The sequence below is a fragment of the Eubalaena glacialis genome, chromosome 9 (genome assembly GCF_028564815.1).
Source record: "Eubalaena glacialis isolate mEubGla1 chromosome 9, mEubGla1.1.hap2.+ XY, whole genome shotgun sequence".
NCBI classification, from domain to species: Eukaryota; Metazoa; Chordata; class Mammalia; order Artiodactyla; family Balaenidae; genus Eubalaena; species Eubalaena glacialis.
The window spans coordinates 109,645,679-109,669,580 of NC_083724.1; the positions used below are offsets into that span (position 1 = coordinate 109,645,679).

The 23,902-nt window shown below is 45.9% G+C and overlaps 1 protein-coding gene across 1 annotated transcript in view; it reads right to left on the reverse strand.

Moving 5' to 3' along the window:
- Positions 1–23,902, reverse strand: part of PEBP4 (phosphatidylethanolamine binding protein 4) — a 257,677-nt gene that overhangs the window by 200,229 nt on the left and 33,546 nt on the right. The window contains exons 2-3 of the mRNA XM_061200697.1: positions 8,387–8,523; positions 3,297–3,423 (exon numbers count right to left, since the gene is read on the reverse strand). Of these exons, the coding sequence (XP_061056680.1) occupies positions 3,297–3,423; positions 8,387–8,505 (246 nt within the window). The 5' untranslated portion in view covers positions 8,506–8,523. The remainder of the gene's footprint in view (positions 1–3,296; positions 3,424–8,386; positions 8,524–23,902) is intronic.

The window sequence follows — 23,902 nt, forward strand, 5'->3', positions numbered from 1 at the left end:
CCACCTGGCAACCCAGTCAGCCAACACGGGGTCTGCGATGCTGGTAGGGACTGTGGGTGGTTCAAAGAAATACAACACATGGTCTTGCTTTTCTAGAGCTTATAAACTGGTTGACACTATGGGCAAGTAAACACTGGGTTTGGAGGGTAGGGGAAAAACGCTTGGAGAAAGAAGAGACCTGACCGAGATGGGAGTGGGACCCAGAGGGAGGCAGTCAGGGAAGGCTTCTTGGAGGAGGAAGCATCTTGGTAGGGGCAGGGTGTCCCAGAGTACAGGGTCCAAGTCTGGGGAAGTGGCCTGAGCAATGGTGTGCAGACAGGAAGACCTCTGCTGAGCACAGAGACGCTGTCCCCTGACCTTTGGGCTCTCCTTCCAGGGCTTCGGGACTTGCTTGGTGGGGGGGGGGGGGGCTCCCTGGGCACGTCCACTGGCAGCTGCTGCTTTGGTGGCATTGCTTTAATCCCCTTTGAAGCAAGGCACTGTCCCCACATAGCCAGTGACCAACCTCTTGCTTTTTCCATCAGGCCCTGGCCCAGAGGAAATGCCTTCATTTTCTTCTCTGTTTACTAAGGACTCAGGCTCCCCCGCCCCCACTTTTGAGGGACCCTGCACCTTCTCTTATTTTTCCTACCCAACATCCTTTCCCCCTTCTGATAACCTGCACCTTGATTCTCCTTTGGGGGAACCATCCTCTTCTGCTCTCAGCCCTTGTAGATTAAGTGGGGCTGCCCAGTATCACTGTTTGGGTCAGGGATGGTCATGTAATCCAAACAGGACAAGTCTTGGGACTTTTAATGGTTGGATGGGGTCAATCTATTGCCAGTGGGTTAATAAACTAGTAAAACATAACTCTGAAGATGATGAGGTCATCTTTGGCACCACAAGGAAAGAGTCTATTTACATAAAAAACGAGCACAGAACAAAGTAGAGAAAAGGGACAGACAGATTCCTGGTGATGTTGTTTGAGCACCTGGATCCAGCCATGCCTGAAGTATTCCCTGGAGTTTTCAGTTTGTGAATCAGTAATACCTTCCCTCTTTTTTGGCACAAACCAGTTTGAGTTAATTTTTGTCACTTGCTACTAACAGTCTTGACTAGAGAAATACTTAACCTGATGAGCACATTAAATGAAATGACACATGAATAGTCTCCAACATAAAGTAAGTACTACACAATAAATGGAAGATTTGATACTCTAGCTGAACCTGCCTTCTCAAAGGGCAAATTTCCATAAACTTTAGTTCTATAGCAGTAGAATACTACTTTTTCTTTCTTTCTTTCCACCACTCTGACCAAGCCGTCCTTTGTGAAACCTCTGCCCTCCTTGGATTTCTTAACCTCAGCTCTGCATCCTTCATAAATCTCCAGGTTTTCTCCCCTGCCCCACCTCTGAGCTGAGACAGGATAGGAGATTTCAGGATCTGGAGGGGGTGATATCTTCTCTGCGTTTTGTGTCCATACCTCAGGACAATCAGTACCAACTAGACTGGATCAAATGCAAACGTTTCCCAAACTGGCTTTAAACTCGTCCCTCCTAAGGGCACCGGGTACTCAGGAAAGTCTACACTGCCATCTAGTGGACATCTGTAGCAATATCACAGGGGATGGAGCTCTTGGCTTAGACTCCCTCTTGGGACAGTCACTGGACTGTGTAAGTATTTGGTCCAAACTCCTCACTCCTTAAGAACAAGTGAATTAAGGGTGAAGGCAAGAGTCTTGTCCCATGGGACAGCATTATACTCTTCCCTGGAGGACTAGGCTCCTGCCCTGCTCCTGTCCTGAGTTACAATCACCGAGGCTGACGTTTCCTCCGCTTTTCCTGCCTGTCCAGGGGTGTGACCCAGCCCAAGGGTTTCCGGTGGGGAGGGCTGACGTGTGCATGTGTGCCAGGCTTGGGAGGATTGAGGGAGAGGACACCCAGAAGGCCTCTTCATGACTTGCTTGCTTAGCCTCCCAGAGGAAAGGATGTTTGTCACGGTTACAAACACAATAGCCTGTCAAAGCTTCATGTTCTCAGCCTCATCAATTGAGACATATCACCACTTACTTGTTCCCTGATAGTGAAAGGCAGTTAAAGAAAGAAAAATCTCGGGAATTCCCTGGCAGTCCAGAGGTTAGGACTCAGCACTCTCACTGCTGGGGCCCCGGGTTTGATCCCTGGTCGGAGAACCAAGATCCCGCAAGCCCTGAGGTGCTGCCAGAGGAAAAAAAAAAAAAAAAGAAAGAAAGAAAAATCTGCCCCTTTGCTTCCTAGTTGTCTGTGCAGCTCCCCACCCTAGAACCTGTTATCTAGTTATACCTGTGTTGACAGCCCCCAGGCTGGACCGACAGAAGGGAGGAGCCCTCTGTGGACTCTCCCTGCCACGATGAACAGAGGGGACCAGAAGGCTGGCCGCAGTGTGCACGTGGTCACATCCCAACCATGACCCTTCTGTCTCCACGCATTCGTGGCCCGAGTCCTGGACACATCACGGTCCTTGTGCCTAGGTTGACACTGGCACCTCTGACTACAACCCGCAGACAAAGCAAGGCTCACCCTCCACCCCTGACATTTTGGGGGCTCAGCCTAGAGTCAAGGAAGAAAGAAACATCGACCAGGACGCTGGAGCAGCTTCCCCAGCAGCTGCAGCCCCATTTCCCACTCCCCAGCGCCCTTCCCCAGGTTTACCACATCCCCAAGCCAAGGGAAGCTTCCAGAACAAGATGGTACCGATCATTTCCCAGCAAAAGGAACAGTTATTTACAATTCTTAAAATGTTTCTATTTTTTATGTCCTACAACTCGGGGCAAACTTCTGAGCGAGTGTCATATTGCGATGCCCAAGAGTCAAGGGCACCGACCTCTGCTTGTTTAGCCTACGTGAGAGGCGCTGCCCGTTACAAGCCAGGTCTTCCCCATCCAGATCACTCTGAAAGCCCAGCCACTCTGCACCTTGAGAAACAACTCCCCACAAGCCCCTCTCTCCTCCTTTTCTCTGCCGACTCCAAAGCACACCCTGGCTGGTCGCCACGTTGACTGAGGAGCCAGGCTCCGGGGCCCAGGAGAGGGAGAGGCCCAGGCGGAGCGGCCCCTGAGCCCCGCCAAAGCTCCCAGCCTGCAGCCCTCCTACCCACCCCAACCTCCTCCAAGGCGGCGGGGCTGCTCTAAAGAAGGCACGTGCTTATGGCAACGGCCATCTGGTACCACCAAAGCCAACCCAGCTGGCTCTGCACGTGGCTTCACGTCACCCAGATGAGCAAACCCAGAGGGAACCCAAGACCCATGACCCTCCCATGCAGCCAGGCTGGCTCACTCACGTCCAAGGCCCCAGGGAACTTGACGATCGGCTCGGTCCAGTAGGTGATCTTCTGTCTGTAGTTGTTGCATTCCGGGACAACCATGCAGCCGAGGTTCCCCAACTCTGGGTAGGAAACCTTAAGGCCCCTATGGAGAGAGGGAGGTGGTTGGCCCATGTCAGGATCTTAGGGGAGCCTGGGGTGCGTAAGGCTTCAGTCTGACCTGTGTAGCCTAAGAGTTACTTGACCACTTGAGCCTCAGTTTCTCTACCTGTAAAATGGGGACACTAATAATACCTATCTGTAGGGTCGGTAAGAGGAGTAAAATGGTGATTGGTGTTTACAACAGAGCCTGGCAGGTCATCAGGGGTCAGAAAGTATTCATTACTGTCAGTGTTTACTTCTCAAAAAATATATACATCCAGAGGCAAACCTGGTCAGTGTCTTTAAAGTAGGACTGGGTGTATAAGAATAATATATTCACATTGCTTTTCTGGAATGTTGTTGTTACATAAAGAAAGGTTTAGCAAGTTAGCACAGGCTTCTTCATGGGCACAGACTTCTCTGGCCCCTAAATAATCAAGACCCTCTCCATACCTGCAAATCCCACCAGTAATTAAATAACCCACTTCTTTGGGTGATGCATTGCCCCTACCCTAGGCTCTCAATCTGCCATTCATTGTGCTTTCAAAATGCAAATATCTCTCAGGGGGTAAAACATCTAGTCACTAAGTCTGTGGTGTGCATCCATTTATCTACTTTCTCCCTGAGAAGCCCTGAACTGCACAAGTGCCCTGAGAACCGGGCTTGCCATGCAGGCTGATCCCACACCTTCACCAGGGTTAGACTTAAGGGCTTACTTGTTTTTGAAACTCAGGGATGGAAGCCAGGCTTTCAAATAGATACAGGAAAAACATCTCTGTGTCAACTTTTTTTTTTTTGCTTGCCCTTCTTCCCTATCCTACTGTCACTTTTTATCACCAAGGCCTGAGGTCATTTGGTTAAGATGATTCACTCAGCCTTTCCAAAAGCCCAGCATGGCAGACCAGCTCCACAGTGGCCAGTGGTCACCCAGAGCTGGCCACGTTTCCTGCTGGGGGTGATGCCTGAAGGGGACCCCTGAGAATGTCACTGGGGGAGTAGATCTGGAGGGGAGCTCCTGAGGTCAGGACCCGGGAGAAGTACAGGGATCACTTCCTGCTGGAGAGTCCCACGTTCCCCCTCCCATCACCCCACCCCTTCCAGTGGATCCTGAGGTCCTGCCTTGGGCAGAGGTAGCCTGAGTCTGCAGACCTGGCAGACACAGGATGCTTCCTCAGCCCGGCACCCCCAAGGCCAGGACCCAGGCCCCTTGAAGCAGGACTATTCACTGAAGCAAGTTTAACTCCTTGCAAGTTTACAGTAGTGCCTTTCCAATGGCATAGTTTTAATAGCTTTTAAAGAAGTTTTAGAGGATGGGTTTTCATTTCTCATCACGGCAGCATTTTACGGACTTTTTGGTTTGTTTCTGCCACAACTCCCTGCCACTGCAGCTATTGAGATCCGAGGCTGAGAGAGGGGACCCTCTACTGGCAGAGAGATGGAGATTCAGCCCACAGCCCGGAACTGGGAGAGGCAAGGGGTGGGGAGGAGGGAAACTGAGGACCAGAGGGGCCTTCCCCAGGGAACAAAAGTGCCTCCTCTTTTTATCCCAGTAGAACTGCTGCAAATGTTAAAACAGTTAAGCAAAATCACCAAGCTGACATTTGGTGAGTGGGCCTAAAGCCCCAGAGAGTGCCTTGATAGGGTACATGCCAGGGGACCAGGAGTGAGGTCTGTCCCCCCAGGCCCCCGTCATACCCACGGAGCGCTGCCTGCCCAGGGATGGAAGCCCACATGTTGCCTGCAAGTCACATCCTTCAGATGAGACTGCAGCCCCAGCCAACAGCTGGACTGCAGCCTCCTGAGAGCCTGGGCCAGAGGTGCCCAGCTGGGCCATGCGCAGAGAAACTGAGGCGATAAATGTGTGCTGCTGCTAGGTTTGGGGTGCTGTGCTGTAGGCAATAGAGAAGGGCTGCATAGCCTTGTCTGCACTTCCTTGGATGTCACTTGTCTGCACTTCCCTGTGACTGGATGGTCACAGAAGTCCCTTCAGCATTGTAAGAACCAGATCAGGTATGAAAAAGGCTCCGAATCCCAGCTGCCCAAAAGCGAGGGAGACCAAAAGGCCCATGGAGGGAAGGCAGCCTTCGCAGAGGCGCCTGGGGGCTCGGGGGGCACCCCACCCTCTGCTGTGTGGTTCTCAGTGTGGGTCTGTCTCCAACGGACTCTTCTCGAAGGCGGGGGCCCAGAACAAAGCCGCTAAGGAGGAGCTGAAGGATGGGAGGTGGATGCCCAGAGGAGAAAGAGCGGCGGGGGAAGGCGGGGGGCATGACATCTGTGTCCAAACAGCTGAAGGACCCTCCAGAGGAACAGAGACTAGATTTGTTCTATGCAGTGCCTGGGGCCAAACTAGGAAGAATGGGGTGAAGTGAAAGAAAGGCAGCCCCCACCTTGACATAAAGGTGTTCCCTCTGAAGGGGGACGCTTTTCAGCACAGAAGAGAGGGCTTTGGGAGGCAGGTCCTGGTCCCTGGGAGAGTCCACTGAGGCCACCAGTGCGGAGGCAGCAGGGAGAGGGGTGTTGAGTAGATTCACCCATTGGGTCCGGGTTGGATGACTATGGTTCTTTCACTTCTGAGACCGAGCCTAGGGTTCTGACTCTCAGAGTTTTTGTCAGTCTAGTCTGGCTTTCTCAGGAGTGGGTAAGGTATTATTCTGGAAGAACTTTTCTCTTAACAATGTTTCCCCACTGCTTGTCACAGCACAAAAAATTCCTCCCTTATAGATTAATATCTTTAGGTATTGAGTCCGAACTTCAAGAATTCCCTATTAGATTCTAACAGTACCCGTGAGAGGAGGCGCTTTTCTGGGGGGGAGTCTCTTGGTGAAGTCAGAAGACTGAGCTGAGCAGGGCTCTTGGGGAGGGGGCTCCAGCATACTGATCTCTCCTCTGGGGTCTGATATGGCCTTGATGTGTTCTCATTCAGTGATGATCTTTTACAAACAAAAGCTTCCCTTGTGCAATGATGATTTACAATCAAAAGCCATTGTCCTAGCATGCAGGCTTAGTGCTGTTAAGTCCATGTTTCTCAAACTGGGGATCTGCTGGTGTCTTCCAAGAAGTCCTGAGAATGACTCCTGCAATGGACTGAAAAATCGTTATGTTGAAATCCCACCCCCTAGTGAGATGGAATTAGGAAGTGCGGCCATTTGGAGGTGCTTAGGTCATGAGGGTGGAACCCTTATGAACGGGATTAGCACCCTTATAAAAGAGTCCCCAGAGAGCTCTCTCACCCCTTCCACTCTGTGGGAAACAGTAAGAAGATGGCCGTCTATGAGTCAGGAAGCAGGTTCTCACCAGACACAGAATCTGCTGGTATCTTGATCTTGGACTTCTCAACCTCCAGAATGTTGGGAAATAATTTTTTGTTCTTTGTAAGCCACCCAGTCTGTGGCATTGTGTTATAGCAGCCCAGATAGACTAAGACAGCTCCCCTTTACTTGAGATGCTCTGGGCCCTGGATGAAGGTCAGCAGCTAAAGGTGGGTGGGGAAAGAGCACGAGTGTAGTCAGACGAGGGGGGCTGAATCCCAGCTCTGCCACTTGTCAGGTGTGTGAGCACTGTGGGCAAGTTATTTAATCTCTGGGGATTCCTCATCTGCAAAATGGGGATGATAACACCTCCTTGGTGGGTTATGTTAACAGTGAAATAAGTCAAAGATTTAAAATCACCAGCAGAACTCCTGGCATGGAGCAGGTGCCCCAGAGCTCCCGCGTGCGCCACAGTACACAGGCCACCAGGGTGCCAGCGTGCGGATGTCTGCAGGGCCGAGCCTGGGGCAGCTGGGCTGCAAGCCGGTCTCCTCCAGTGACCGTACACATGTGATCATGTTCTACGTGTTCCACAGTGAACATACAGAGGCGCTCTGTATGGGGCTGTGATCATAGCCCGGCCTGGCCTTGCCCTGGGCCTGCTGTCATCCCTGGCTTGCGGGGCTTGACTTGCCTGCCAGAGCGAAAGGCCTGTCCGCCCCCGGGAAGGTCCCACTCAGCAGAGCACCCAGAGCATTGGTGCCCACATGGCAGGGGCAGCCGTTCCCTCCTGCCCCCCGCAAAACTTCACCCAGGACTGTTTCACCAGAGTTAAAAAATGTATTGATAGGAACAAAATCAGTGTCTATTTTTGGGGAGGGGGGAGGGGAATTCAACTATCTAACTTTTTAAGGGAAAACATTTTTCTTTCTAAAAGTCATGTCTGTAAGAATTCAAATGTACTCAAGGAGACAGAGTAAGAAGTGAGAGTCCTTGAGCCACTCTCACTTCTGACGGCCTCAGTGGGATGCCAGTGTCCTCGGCCACCAGGCTGGCAGAGGATGTTGGCAGCAACGTGGCCTGGGCAGCCCTCAGGTTGGCCCATGGCTCCAGGACAACGAAGACTGGCTTTTCTGACCCGCAGTGGGTGAGGAGAGAGCTGGCCTCCGACGCAGAGGGGGAGAAGCTTGCACCATTGGAAGAGACACAGCCAGCCTCCCACGCCCAGCCTCTTCTTTGAACAACGTCCAGTGGCCACACTCCTGCCTGTCCTGACACTACCGGGGCCTTGTTAGAGAAAAGCAAACAACACCTCTCACACAGGGAGGGTCCCATCACACACCGTCTGTCAAATGCCACTTTTCTTTAAAATGCCACTTTGTTGGGGGCAAGGAGCCTTCAAGGCTGTAGGGAGGGATGGTCTCTCTTGGGTTCCCAGCAGGGAGGGTGAGGCCAGCCCCACAGGGCCCCTCAGGTTTGGAGGCCCCAGGGGGAGCCGGCCAGATCCGTGTGCCCTCCCGATCCTGGAAGAACCGCCCTCTGGACGGACGGCCCGGCCCTGTCTCAAAGTCTTTCCTGGATGTTGTCCTCCAGCCGGGTGGCCCCAGAGCTGACTCATGCTCTGCCTGCCCACAGAGGCCGCCTTGTGAGGCAGTGGCCCTCGGTTCCCGGAGCCCTCCTCCCTCTGCCCTCTGGGGTCGGGGGGCCGCCCAGCCTTACTTGCAGAGGACAGCGTCGTTGTCAGGCAGGGCCTCGTACACGCACAGGTCATTGTCACCCTCGTCTCCGGTGACCACCATCGTGAGGCCCAGGAGCAGGGCTGCCACGGCCAGCCTCATGGTCCAGCTCTTGGGCACCTGGAATGGAAGGAGCCCGTACTGCTGCTGGCCCTCTGCAGGGGGCGCCCTTCCCGCCCTGCAGCCCCCAACCCCGGGGGCCCACCTGGTGGGACGGAGTCCTCTGCTCAGCAGGGAGAAAGGTGGGCGCAGCCTGGGCTCCGGCAGCTAATCCGCCACTGGACACAAGTACCTTGGGAGGCCCTGGGCCTCCTCCCAGCTGGACTCAACTGACAGTCGTGGCCGAGGCCCCTCCTCCATCAGAGCAGGGCTGTGCTGTCACTCTGTCCCGCTGCCAGGGCACAGAGCAGGCTGCAGAGCAGGAGGGTTTATACAAGCCTCTTGCGAGGCCCTCCTCGTCCTGCACACACACACACCCGGGTTGCCCCGTGCGCGGTCAGTTGGCTGAGGGCCAGCCCGCTCCGTTGGCTTTAAGGCAAACCCTGGGAGGCTGGTGACCCCTGGCTTCGGGCTCTGGGGGTGCTGACGAGGGCCCCACCTTGCTGGGTTTCCTAGGAGCAGGAGCGAGGCTGGGCTGTGCCCCTTGCACGGCTCTGCTTCTCCCGCCCACAGCTCCTCTGCCACCTGTCTCGACAGCCTCGGGGCTGTCGGATGGTGGCCGTGGTTGGACACGGTGACCCTGTGTAGGAAGGGCTGCTGCACGAGGGGTAGGGCCGCCGGGCCCCGGGCCAGCTCCGGAGGGCCAGCTGAGGACAGAAGGGCGCGTCCCGCTACACCTTGCCGTGGTGCTGAACTCAGCACTCTCCCAAAATAGTAGTCCCTGGAGAAGAAGGCCAGCAGGGCTGCTCGGGAAGGGGGCCGCGTGCACAGCGCTGTGCTGGGAGGAGGGGTGCCTCGGGGCTGAGCCGCACCCCGAACCTGGGACCGCAGGGCAGCCTGCATTCCCTAGGAAACAGGCCAGCAGGAGGCAGGAGTGTGTGGAGCTCTGACTGGATCCAGAGCGGGTGGGAGTGGGTGCGATGGGGGGAGATCAAAGACAGTTCTCCCACCTTGGGGGGATGGGTGGGGGGGACCGAGGACTCCTGGGTTCTGCTCTGAGGGCCCCATGCCTCACTAGAACACACCACATTCCCCCTTCAAAAACAAGTGATCCCGTTGCCCTTGTGCTTGGCTAAGGAAGATGAGATCGTAGCTCTGCAGTCTATGCAGCTAGATCTTTAGAGAAACTGTTTTCACCTGAGCTTGCTTTCCGCTTGAATTCCTGCTTCCAGGATCCAAACTTCCAGCAAAAAGCCCTTCCTTGAGGTTACAAATGAAACACATTTCTCAATAATCAGACTCCCTGAAGTATGACTAGGGCTCCCCCATAGATCCTTCCCAAGATCTCCCCTACTGGAGAGTGTCTCCTAGCAGCCTCCCCACAAGATGGTTGTGAAAATAAAACGAAATGAATTATGTAAGGCACTTAGTAAGGTGCCTGGCACATAGAGAATGCTCAATAATTAATGGATAGTGTAAATATTCTTCCACAGATCCATCCATCCCTTCATTCATCCCCACACAATCCATCTCACCAGCAGGTAGGAGCACCTCCTATGTGCTGAGCCCTGTGCTGGTCCCCGGGCATAGGCTGACCATGGTCCCTGTCCTCATGGAGCTCACAGGACAGCCAGAGCCAGAGGATGATGGTGCCAGAATGGTCATCCAAGGCCAAGAGACTCCTGTCTTCAAAGTGGCAGCCACTAGAGATGCCAGAACTTTCGTGGGTGCCAACAGCTCTTAGTCCAGTGACGAACGGCTGTTGGGAGGTGGGGGCCAGTCCACGGTGCAGGCTTGTTCCTGTGGAGCCCACTCACGTCAGCAATTCCTCCCTACTCAGTGAGCACCAGGCTTTTAGTACTGAATCCTCATGATGATGATTTTCTGAGGTAGGTACTATTATGATCCCGTTTTACAGAGGGGGAGACTGAGGCACAGAGAGGTTAGCTGACCTGGGTCACATGGGTAGTAAGTGGCTGACCTGCGATTTGAACCCTCGCTGGCTGACTCCATGCTCCTTAACCATTTTGCTCTACTGCCCCCTCTTGCGGCTCTGCTGTGCCTCCACTTACTCCCCCTCTATGCCCTTTGTTCTTGGAATAAAGCCCCAAATCCTCCAGGTGTCCCACAATGCCCTGCAAGATCTGGCTCTTCCTGCCTCTCTAGCCACGTCTCTCTACTCTCCGCCTGTCCTCAAACTCTTTCCTGCCCCAGGGCCTTCCTATGCTCCGCCCTCACTTCCCAGTCTCCCCTGGGGGATCCCGAAGTGTCATTTCTTCCGAGAAACTTGCTCTGACGCTGAGACTCCGTTAGATTCCCGTTATGCAGAATCAGAGCAATTTACTCCTTTTCTTATTGTTCTTATATGTTTGTAAAATAGTTTTGTAGTTATTTACTTAGTGATTTGCTTATAGTCTCCCCATCCCCCAGCCTACAAGCTTCTCAGAGGCAGTACCTAGTCTGTGTCTAGCTTTCCCTGGTGGGCCTAGATGCTAAGTAAATTCTTGTTTGAATGCATGACAAACTTTCCACTTCTGTTTCTGATCGTCCTTATTTCACTTAATAGCTCCTAACTCTCTATAAATATCAGAAGGAAGCTAACCATTCAGGTTGGCCTCGGGCCCTGGATCCCTTTTCCTTATTTATCTAACTTTCTTTGGCATGTTTTTGTACGGAGAGATCTGACAGAATGCAGTGGTTCTTGGTGCTTTTGAATCTGATCCTTTCCTTGGGGAGTCACAGGACTTGGCTTTGAAATCAGAGTCCAAGATTGGGGAGCCACATTCAAGCCTGGGGAGCACAGCTCCCCATTTCCATCACCAGCCTGTTTTGCTCAATTGTTTCACTCTAGAGGCACCATCTCCAGACCCCTCGGTGCCCACCCCTGAAGCTGCCTTCTCTTCCTTCAGGCACCTGGGCTGAGACCACCTCCCAACACCATCAATAAGGCCAAATCGGTTGACTTCCTGAGATGTCCTGATCCCTCCAGACACCCGGATCTACTGGACCAGTGCTCCTGGAACACTTTACCCCCTTCCCATCCCTCCAGGCCTCCTGTGCCTGACACCCCCCTATCACTGCCCAAGTGTCACCTCCTTTCTCTACCCAGACACAGACTCTCATGCTTTCCCTCTCTCCTCAACCTTTCCATTTATGCATTCTGGGATCGCTGTACTGCAGTGACCAAATTCCCCCTCATTCTTTTCTTTGATTCCTCATTTAAAAAAAATTGAAATATAATTCATATACTATAAAATTCACTCCTTTAATGTGTACAATTCAGTGGGTTTTAGTATAAAAATTACTAAAGGATGTGCAACCATCATCACTAATTCCAGAACATTTTCATCACCCCAAAGGGGCCTAAATAACTCGTTAGCAGTTGCTGCCCATTCCTTCCTCCCCCAGAACCTGGGAACCACTAAATCTTTCTGTCTTTGTAGATGTGCTTATTCTGGACATTTCATATAGATGGAATTATACTATATGTGTTCTTTTGTGACTGGCTTCTTTCACTTAGCATAGTGTTTTTAAGGTCCATCATGTTGTATCATGTATCAGTACTTCATTCCTTTCTATGGCTGAATAATGTTCCTCTGTATGGATATACCACATTTTATTTATCCACTCAGTTGATAGACATTTGGGTTGTTTCCACTTTTTGGCTATTACTAATAATGCCTTTAAAAACATTTGTGTACATTTTGCTTTGTTTTGCTTTTGAACCTATATTTTCAATTCTCTTGGGTTATGCCTAGGAGTAGAGTTGTTGGGTCATATGATAATTCCATGTTTAATAGTTTGAGGAACTGCCAGTCTGTTTTCCAAAGTGGCGGTTACATTTTACATTCCTACCAGCAGTGAGGGTTCTAATTTCTCCACATCCTCAGTAGTGCTTATTGTTTCTTTTTAAATTATAGCCAGCCTAGTGAGCATGAAGTGGTATTTTATGTCATTTTGATTTGCATTTTAATAATGATCAATGATGTGGAACATCTTTTCATGAGCTTTTGGCTATTTGTATATCTTCTTTAGAGAAATGTCCATTCAAATCTTTTGCCCATTTTAAAAATGGGTTGTCTTTTTATTGTGTAATATGGGTTCTTTATATATTCTGGATGTTAGACACTGATAAAAGTGTTTTGATATTTATAGCAAACACCTTTTAACCACCCCTGAGTTTATGTTAACGAGGTGACTTTTGGAAAGCACCTAAGCTGGTTGCCAGGGGAACCAACCACGTGATTGGAGGGTTGGAACTTTCAGTTCCTCCCACCCCCTCACCTCCATGGAGGAGAGAGGGGCTGGAGATTGAATCAATCACCACTGGCCAATAATTTAATCGATCATATCTATGTTATGAAACTTCCATAAAAACCCAAAAGGATGGGATTCAGAGAGCTTCTGGGTTGGTAAACTTGTGGAGATTTGGGGAAAGTGGCACACTCAGAGAGCATGGAACCTCCACGCCCCTTCCTGCATACCCCGCACTACACACCTCTTGTATCTGAGGCTGTTCCTGAGTTATATCCTTTTGTGATAAACTTGTAATCTAGTAAGTAAAATGTTTCTCTGAGTTTTGTGAGCCACTCTAGCAAATTAATTAAACCCAAGGAAGGGGTCGTTGGAACCTCTAACCTATAGCCTGTAGGTCAGAAGGCCAGGTGACAACCTGGATTTTGATTGGCACCAGAAGTCTTGTAGAACTGAGCCTTTAACCTGTGAGAGCTGATGCTATCTTCAGGTAAATAGTGTCAGAATTGAGTTGAACTGTAGGATACCCAGATGGTGTCAGAGAATTGCTTGGTGTGGGGTAAAAACTCACACATTAGAACTGGTGTCAGAACTGTGGACCCTCATTGGATATTTGATTTGTAAATATTTTCTCCCATTCTGTAGGTTGTCTTTTTATTTTCTTCATAGTGTACTTTGATACACAAAATTTTTAAATTTTGATGAAGTCCAATTTATCTATTTTTTCTTTTGTTCTCTCTGCTTTTGGGCTCATATGCAACAAATCGTTGCCAAAGCCAGTGTCATGAAACTTTCCTCCTATGTTTTCTTCTAAGAGTTTTACAGTCTTGGCTCTTACATTTACATCGTTGATCCATTGACTTAATTTTTGCATCTGGTGTTAGGTAAAGTTCCAATTTCATTCTTTTGCATGTAGCTATCCAGTTGTTCCAACACCGTTTGCCGAAAGGACTTTGCTTTCCCCATTGAAACCCCTTTACCTCCCCCTCCTGCCATAACCAGAGCCTCCCGGTCCCCTTGAGAAGCTGCTTCTCCATGTATCTCAGGTTTGGGAGGTAAGGTCAATGAGCACCCCCACTCCCCTTTGGTGCTTCTAGACCATGATCTCTCAGCCTTCTTGTCAAAATCTAAACTTCATGGGGCTTATTCCATCTGAAACAGTTCTAATCAGTGTCATCTGCCTTCCTACCACTCCTTGCTCACTGAAGACATTGCTACTTGGCATGGGGACTTTGTTTCCTGCTCCAAGCCTTGCTGTCGACACTGGGTGACATCTATATCTATGGGTCACCTCTTCCAACACCTCCCCCCTCCCCTCCAGACTCTCTTCCCACGGCGACTTCTTAGACACTGTCATCACTGAAACCATTCCATGCCGAAAATCTTAAATTCAAGCAGCCATTCTGATGACAACCTCTTCTCCTTCCTAGTCACTCATTTTGTTACTCCCATTGCATCTAGTCTTCCATCTCATTCCGAACTTCAATCTTTTAACCACTCTCCTTTCTCCTTATCTATCCTGGTGCCTGGGTCCTGGGAATGTTCATTTCTACTATTCACTTGCCAACATCTATATTGCTACCTCCTTATCCTCATGTTGTGGCTGTTGAGTGTAACTCCAATTTTGGACCAGTCCAAGGGTCTACCTGCTCCACTCTGCACCCTTACTGCTCCCCACTCCCACTTATCTTCTTGGTACCTTACACCTTCTACAGAGCCTGGTGCAGGGGGATGAGGAAAAACACTGTGCTAAGTGAAAGAAGCCAGTCACAAAAGACTACATATTGTATGATTCCATTTATATGAAACATCCAGAGTAGGAAAATATATAGGGAGAGAAAGTTGATTAGCTTAAATCTGGGGGTGGGTGGGTGGGTTAATGGGGAAGATGGGGGTGATAGCTAAAGGGTATGAAGTGTCTTTTGGAGGTGATGAAAGTGTACTAAAATGGACTGTGATGATGGTTGCACACATCTGTAAATATACTAAAAACTGTTGAATTATACACTTTAAAAACCATTAAATTATACACATTTAAATTATACATACATACAATTTGGTGAATTGTGTAGTATGTGAAACGTGTCTCAATAAAGCTGTTTAAAAAACAATCCAAGGGGGACTTCCCTGGGGGTCCAGTGGTAAAGAATCCACCTTACAATGCAGGGGACGTGGGTTCGATCCCTGGTCAGGGAACAAAGATCCCACATGCCGTGGGGCAACTAAGCCCACGTGCCAAAACTACTGAGCTCATGCGCCTCAGTGAGAGAGCCCACGTGTCACAAACTACAGAGCCCACGTGCTCTCACCCTATGTGCCACAACTACAGAGCCCACATGCCCTGGAGCCTGCGCGCCACAACTAGAGAAGAGACAACCTGCACGCTGCAACTAGAGAGAAGCTCACGTGCCACAAAGAAAGATCCTGCATGCCTCAATGAAGATCCCGCGTACCACAACTAAGACCCAACGCAACCAAAAATAAAATGATAAATAAATAAATCTTTAAAAAGAAAAATTCAGGGACTTTCCTGGTGGTCCAGTGGATAAGACTCCATGATTACAATGCAGGGGGCCTGGGTTTGATCTCTGGTCGGGGAACTAGATCCCGCATGCATGCTGCAACTAAGAAGTCCGCAAGCCACAATGAAGAAGTCTGTGTGCTGCAACTAAAGATTCTGCATGCCTCAACGAAGATCCTGCATGCCACAACTAAGACCTGGAGCAACCAAAATAAACAAACAAACAAATAAATAAATAAAAACAATCCAGGTAACATAAGCAAAATGATGGACTAGGAAGCTCCAAGCTCTAATTCCTCCATAGAAGCTTCAACACACACACACACAGGCACACAAAAACAACACACACACCCCAAAATCAACAAACCAACCAAACGAACAAAACTCCCAAACTGGCTGAGCTAACTTTATGAGAGACTCTGGAAAACAGTCAAAGGTTGAGAGCAACCAAGCGAATGCTCAGTTAAGAAAAAGCTACCTTCATGACACAAGCGTATAGAAAGATATACCATGTTCTTGGATTGGAAGAATCAATATTGTCTAAATGACTATACTACCCAAGGAAATCTACAGATTCAATGCAATTCCTATCAAATTACCAATGGCATTTTTCACAGAACTGAAATAAAAAACTTTTAAATTTGTGTGGAAACACCAAAGACCCTGAATAGCCAAAGCAATCTTGAGAAAGAAAAATGGAGCTGGAGGAATCAGGCTCCCTGACCTAAGACTATACTACAAAGCTACAGTCATCAAAACAGTATGGTGCTGGCACAAAAACAGAAATATAGATCAGTGGAACAGGATTGAAAGCCCAGAAATAAACCCATGCATCTATGGTCAATTAATCTACGACAAAGGAGGCAAGAATATATAATGGAGAAAAGACAGTCTTTTCAACAAGTGGTGCTGGGAAAACTGGACAGCTATATGTAAAAGAATGAAATTAGAATTCCCTAACACCATACACAAAAATAAACTCAAAATGGATTAAAGACCTAAAAGTAAAACCAGATACTATAAAACTCCTAGAGGAAAACATAGGCAGAACACTCTGACATAAATCACAGCAATATCTTTTTGTATCTGTCTCCTAGAGTAATGGAAATAAAAACAAAAATTAAAAAATGGGACTTAATTAAACTTAAAAGCTTTTGCACAGCAAAGGAAACCATAAACAAAGCAAGAAGATAACCTACAGAAAGAGAGAAAATATTTGCAAATGATGCAACCAACAGGGGATTAGTCTCCAAAATATACAAACAGCTCATACAGTTCAATGTCAAAAAAACCGAACAACCCAATCAAAAAATGAGCAGAAGATCTAAACAGACATTTTTCCAATGAAGACATACAGTTGGACACAAAGCACATGAAAAGGTGCTCAACATTGCTAATTATTAGAGAAATGCAAATCAAAACTACAGAGGTATTACCTCACACCGGTCAGAATGGCCATCATCAAAATATCTACAAATAATAAATGCTAGGGAGGGTGTGGATAAAAAGTAACCCTCCTACACTCTTGGTGGGAATGTAAATTGGTACAGCCACTATGGAGAATAGTATGGAGGTTCCTTAAAAAACTAAAAATAGAGCTACCATATGATCCTGCAATCCCACTCCTGGGCATATATCTGGAGAAAAACATAATTTGAAAATATACATGCACCCCAATGTTCATTGCAGCACTATTAACAATTGCTAAGATGTGGAAGCAACCTAAGTGTCCATCAACAGATGAATGGATAAAGAAGATGTGGTATATATACACAATGGAATATTACTCAGCCATAAAAAAGAATGAAATAATGCCATTTACAGCAACATGGATGGACCTAGAGATTAACATACTAAGTGAAGTAAGCTGGATAAAGACAAATATCATATGATATCACCTATATGTGGAATCTAAAAAAATGATACAAATGAATTTATCTATAAAACAGAAATAGACTCACAGACATAGAAAACAAACATATGGTTACCAAAGGGAGTGGAGGGGGATAAATGAGGAGTTTGGGGAAAAAAAAAAAAGAAAGAAAGAAAAGAAAAAACTACCTTCAAAGTAGTAGAAAATTTCATGATGTGTTCACTTGCCTTTGCCCCACCCCCTCCTTGGCATAGTTCAGTCTTGCTTTGGAGGAGACTGCAACCCAGTTACCAGTTTTCTCCCTCAAATCAGAGGGAGCAGAGCAGACCTTATTGCAATGTTCTAACCTATCAAGGAATTGTCTGAAGGACTAGTTTCTGTTTTGCCTAACTCAGATCTCAGAGGGGATAAGGAGTGGGCATTGTTCACGAAAGCTGCAGGGAAACTACGGATCCACAGACACCTGGGGCAAGAGATTATGGGTGAATACACATAAAAGACAATCTAAGGCCCCAAGCAGAAGCTAGGATGAGACTCTTGGGGAAATTAAGATATTCAAAAACAGCTGTATATGTGGGGGAATTGAAAAAGCCACATACAGGTCCAGGCAAGACACATGCTCAGAAAAGACCTGAGAAGACCTTAAGTTTTCACCTTGGGCTGATCCCTAGACCTAGAGCATACCCAGCTAATCAGTGAGGACTTCTCTGGCACATAGGCACTCTTAAAAGACTGGGAGAGGTGCTTGTTTTATTTAAATGCCCGGTTTTCAACAACAACAACAAAAGAAATCACAAGGTACAGGAAAACAAAGCCCATTCAAAGGGATAAAGTAGGTTGACACAAACTGTCCCTGAGGAAGGTCATACATCAGACTTATTAGACAAAGAGTTTAAAATAACTGTCTTAAATATACTCAAAGAGCTAAAGGAAAATATGGACAAAGAATTACAGAAAATCAGGACAATAATATATGAACAAAATCAAAATATCAGCAAAAATATAGAAAATTATAAAATGGAACAAAACAAATTCTGGAGCTGAAAAATAACTGAAATGATCAATTTACTAGAGGGGTTCAGTAGCGTATTTGAGCAGGGAGAAAAAAAAATCAGTGAATTTGAAAATAGGAAAATTGAAATTATTGAGTCTGAGTAGCAGGAAGAAAAAAGAATGAAGAAATGTGAACAGAGCATAAGAACTGTGGGACACTATCAAACAGACCAATATATGCATGATGAGAGTCCCAGGAGAAAAAGAGAAAAGGGCCAGAGAGATTATTTGAAGAAATAATGGCCAAAAACGTCCTAAATTCAATGAAGTCCATTAATCTACAAATACAAGAAGCTCAAGAAACTTCAAGCAGGATAAACTAAGAGAGACCCATACCAAGACGCATAACCAAACTATTGAAAGACAAAAATAGGATTTTGAAAGCAGCAAGAGAGAAGGGACTTGTCATGCACAAGGGATCCTCAATAAGATTATCAACTGATTTCTCAGCAGAAACCTTGGAGGCCAGAAGGCATTGGGATGATATATTTAAGATATTTAAAGAAAAAACTGTCAACTGAGAATTCTATATTCAGCAAAACTGTCCTTCAAAATGAGAGAGAAATTAAGACATTCTTAGATAAACAAAAACTGAGGAAATCCATTACCACTAGAGTTTCCCTGCAAGAAGTGGTTAACAAGAGTCCTTCAGGTTGAAATGAAAGGACAATAGACAGTAGACGAAGATATAAAGATCTCAAATAGGGGTAAATACAAGGGCAAACATAAAAGCCAGTATTATTATAATTTTTGTTTGTAATTCGACTTTTTAAAAGTATAGGATTTAAAAGACAAATACACAAAAGTAATTATAAATATATGTTAGTGAACAGACATATAAAGATGTAATTAGTGACATCAATAACACAAAGTGGGGGGTATAGTTACCCGGGAGTAGAGTTTTTGTATGTGATTGAAGTTAATTTGGTATTAATTCAAATTAGATTGCTATAACTTTAGGACATTATATATAATTCCCATGGTAACCACAAAATATATCTATAGGATATACACAAAAGGAAATGAGAAGGAAATAAAAACATGTCACTACAAACTCTTCCAAAAAATTAAGGTGGAGGGAACACTTCCTAAGTCATTCCATGAGGCCAGCATTATCCCGATACCAAAACCAAAGACACTTTAAGAAAGGAGAACTATGGACCAATATTCTTCATGAATACTGATGTAAAAATCCTAGCAAATTGCATTCAGAAGCATATCAAAAGCATTATACAACATACACAAGTGAGATTTATTTCTGGAATGCAAGAATGGTTCAACATACAAACATCAATCAATGTACTACCACAATCAATATCACATTAACAGAATAAAGGGAATATTCTGTTAATATCACATTAACAGAATAAAGGGAAAAGCCACATGATTATCTCAATTGATGTAGAAAAAGAATTTGATAAAATTCAACACCTTTTCTTGATAAAAACACTCAACAAACTAGGAAGAGAAGGAAACATCCTCATTCAATATGATAAAGGCCACATATGAAATACCCATAGCTAACATCATACCCAATGGTGAAAGACTGAAAACTTTTCCCTGAAGATCAGGAACAAAACAAATATATTGGGCTCCCCTGGTGGCGCAGTGGTTAAGAATCTGCCTGCCAATGCAGGGGACACAGGTTTGAGCTCTGGTCCGGGAAGACCCCACATGCTGTGGAGCAGCTAAGCCCGTGCATCACAACTACTGAGCCTGTGCTCTAGAGCCTGCGAGCCACAACTACTGAACCCGTGTGCCACAACTACTGAAGCCTGTGTGCCTAGAGCCTGTGCTCCGCAACAAGAGAAGCCACCGCAATGAGAAGCCCACACACTGCAACGAAGAGTAGCCCCCACTCACCACAACTAGAGAAAGCCCACATGCAGCAACAAAGACCCAACACAGCCAAAAAAAAAAAAGATATAAATATTAAACAAACAAACAAACAAACAAAAAACAAATATATTACCTTGCCAGGGATGCCATAGCAAAATATCACAGACTGGGTCGCTTAAAAAATAGAAATTTATTTTATTACAGTTCTGGGGGTTGGAGTTTAAGATCAAGACGTCAGCAAAGGTGGTTTCTCCGGAGGCCTCTCTTCTTGGCTTGCAAATAGTTGTCTTTCTCACTGTGTCTTCACATGGTTTTTTCTCAGTGTGTGTGCAACCCCTGTGTTGCTTTGTGTGTTCAAATTTCCTCTTCTTACAAGATGTTAGTCATATTGGATTAGGGCCTATCCTAATGGTCTCATTTTATCTTAATTGCTTCTTTAAAGGCTCTATCTCAAAATATAGTCACATTCTGAGGTACTGAATGTGGTTAGGGCTTCGATATATGAATTTTTGGAGAACACGTTTCAGACCATGACGATAAGGATGCTCACTTTTACCACTACTATTCAACATACTCTTGGAAGTTCTAGTCAGAACAATTAAATGGAAAAAAAAAGAAATAAAAGGAAAATTGAAAAGGAAGAAGTAAAATTATCTCTATTGTCAGATGATATAATTTTATATGTAGAAAACTCTAATGATTCAGAGTGAATTCAGCAAAGTTGCAGGATATGAGCTCAACACACAAAAATCAGTTGCATTTCTATACATTAAAAATGAACAATCAAGGGCTTCCCTGGTGGCGCAGTGGTTGAGAATCTGCCTGCCAATGCAGGGGACACGGGTTCGAGCCCTGGTTTGGGAAGATCCCACATGCCGTGGAGCAACTAGGCCCGTGAGCCACAATTACTGAGCCTGCATGTCTGGAGCCTGTGCTCTGCAACAAGAGAGGCCGCGATAATGAGAGGCCCGCGCACCGTGATGAAGAGTGGCCCCCACTTGCCGCAACTAGAGAAAGCCCTCGCACAGAAACGAAGACCCAACACAGCCATAAATAAATAAATAAATAAATAAAAATTAAAAAAAAAAAGAACAATCGAAACAGAAATTAGGAAAAAAATTCCATCAGAAAGATGAAATACTGAGGAATTAACTTAACCAAGGAGGAGAAAGACTCATACACTGATAACTACAAAATGTTACTGAAAGAAATTAAAGAAGACACAAATAAATGGAAATAAATTCTGTGTTCATGGATTGGAAGCTTTAATGTTGTTAGGATGTCCATACTACCCAAAGTGATCTGCAGATTCAGTGCAATACCTATCAAAATACCAATGACATTTTTCACAGAAATAGAAAAATCCATCCTAAAATTCATATGGAATCCCAAGGGACCCTGAATAACCAAAACAATACTGAAAAGAAGAATAAAGTTGGAAGATTCACTGTTCCTGATTTCAAATGTTAGTACAAAACTGGGGTAATCAAAACAAAGTGGAACTGGCATAAAGACAGATATATAGACCAGTGGAATAGAATAGAGAGCCCAGAAATAAACCCTTGCATATATGGTGAGATGATTTTCAACAAGGGTGCCAAGACCATGGGGAAAGGACAGTCTTTTCAGTAAATGGTGCTGAAACAACTGGATAGCCACATGCAAAAGAATGATGTTGAACCCTTACCATCCACTATACACAAACATTAACTCAAAAAGGATCAAAGACTTAAATGTAAGAGCTAAAAATATGAAACTGTTAGAAGAAAACATAGGGGAAAGCTTTATAATATTGGATTTGTCAATAATTTCTTGGATATGACACCAAAAACACAGACAACAAAGTAAAAAATAAGTACATTGGACTTCATCAAAATTAAAAACTTTTAGCATCAAAGAATTCTATCAAGACAGTGAAAAGACAACTGCAGAATGAGAGAAAATATTTGCAAATCATATGTCTGATAGGGCTTAATATCCAGAATATAGAAAGAACTCCTACAACTCAAAAACAGCAAAATAAACAATTAAAAATTGTGCAAAATACCTGAATAGATATTTCTCCAAAGAAGATATACAAATGGCCAATAAACACATGAGAAAATGCTCAACATCTCTAGTCATTAGGGAAATGCAAATCAAAACCACAATGAGATACCACTTCATACCCATTAGGATGGCTATTGCTAAACACATACAGACACAGATAAACGAACACACAGAGAAAATAACAAGTGTTATAGAGCATGTGAAGAAATTGGAACCCTTGCACATTGCTGGTAGGAATGTGAAATGGTGTAGCCACTGTGGAAAACAGTTTAGTCGTTCCGCAAAAAGCTAAACATAGAACCACCTTATGATCCAGCAATTCGACTCCTGGACATATACACACAGGAATTTAAAGCAGGGACTGAAACAGATACTTGTATGCCAGTGTTCATTGCAGTCAAAAAGTGAAAACGACCCATGCATCAATCAACAGGTTAATAGATAAACAAAATGTGGTGTATACATATAATGAAATATTATTCAGCCATAAAAGGAAGGAAACTCTGACATATGATACAATATGGTTGAACCCTGAAGACATTTTGCCAAGTGGAATAAGCCAGTCACAACATAGACAAATACTGTGGGATTCCACCTATACGAAGTACCTGGAGTTATCAAATCCATAGCAAAATGATAATTTCCAGGGGCTATGAGAATGGGGAGTTATTGCTTAATGGTTACAAATTTTCTTTTCTGTAATAAATGTTTTAGAAATACATAGTGGTGATGGTTGCACAACATTGTAAATTTAATTAATGCCACTGAATTGTACACTTCAAATGGTTAAAATGGTAAATTGTATGTTACGTATATTTTAACACAAGTGTGTGCACACACATGCCTTTGCACATAAACACAAACCCAAGGACCTAGTGTTCTATAGAGCCCACTTTTGAAACACTGACTTAATCCATTTTCCTCACTGTAGACAACTTAATCAGCCTGTGTAGACTGCTGTCCATCCTCCCAGTCAGCTATGCTCACCCCACCCTAAGGCCTTTGCATAAGCTATTCTCTCTGCAAGGAGTGTCATTCTCTCCTGCCCCATGATCCATATGGCTAACTTTTGCTCACCCTTCAGGTGTTATTTAAACATCACTTCCTTCAGGGAAACTTCTTGAGTATCCTCTCATATCTACATCCAGTATCTGTAATACTTCCACCATGATGGTATTATCAGACCATTTTTATTTGCCATTTACGTGTGTTGGTCTGTTATTTTACGGGGGAGGGACCATATGTATCCTGTGAATTGCTGTGTCTGAAACCTAGCACGGTGCCTGGGAAGCAGCAGATGCTCAATTACCACTTAAAGAGGGAAGAGAATAAGGGAGGGCGGGGTAGATATAGACTTCCTGAAGGCTCCACCTCCACCTCTATTAAGCTGGGTCTCACTTGTGCATCAGGGCAGTTTGTTCCTCTCTTGATAGCAGTCATAACTATCTTCCTTCTACTCTAGTTCTCTGTGCAGATATTTCATCCCGTGAGGGCCCCAATTGTCTCTGCATTCCCTACGGTACTTTGCACATAGTAGATGCTGGATAAATAAAAAAACAAGCACACACAGTTAAAAACAATACGTTGTAAACAGACTATTCTGACCTTTTGCTGTCCTTCATATTAGGAGAACAGGAAAAATCCCACAGTCTCTCAAAATGCACTTGGACCATCTTTTAGTTATCAGCTACTATCTGTTGCTTTTCATGCGCCTTTCATTTCAGATGACCAATTTGGAAATTGTCTTGGAATGTAAAAGTATCAAAATGTGGGCTTCCCTGGTGGCACAGTGGCTAAGAATCTGCCTGCCA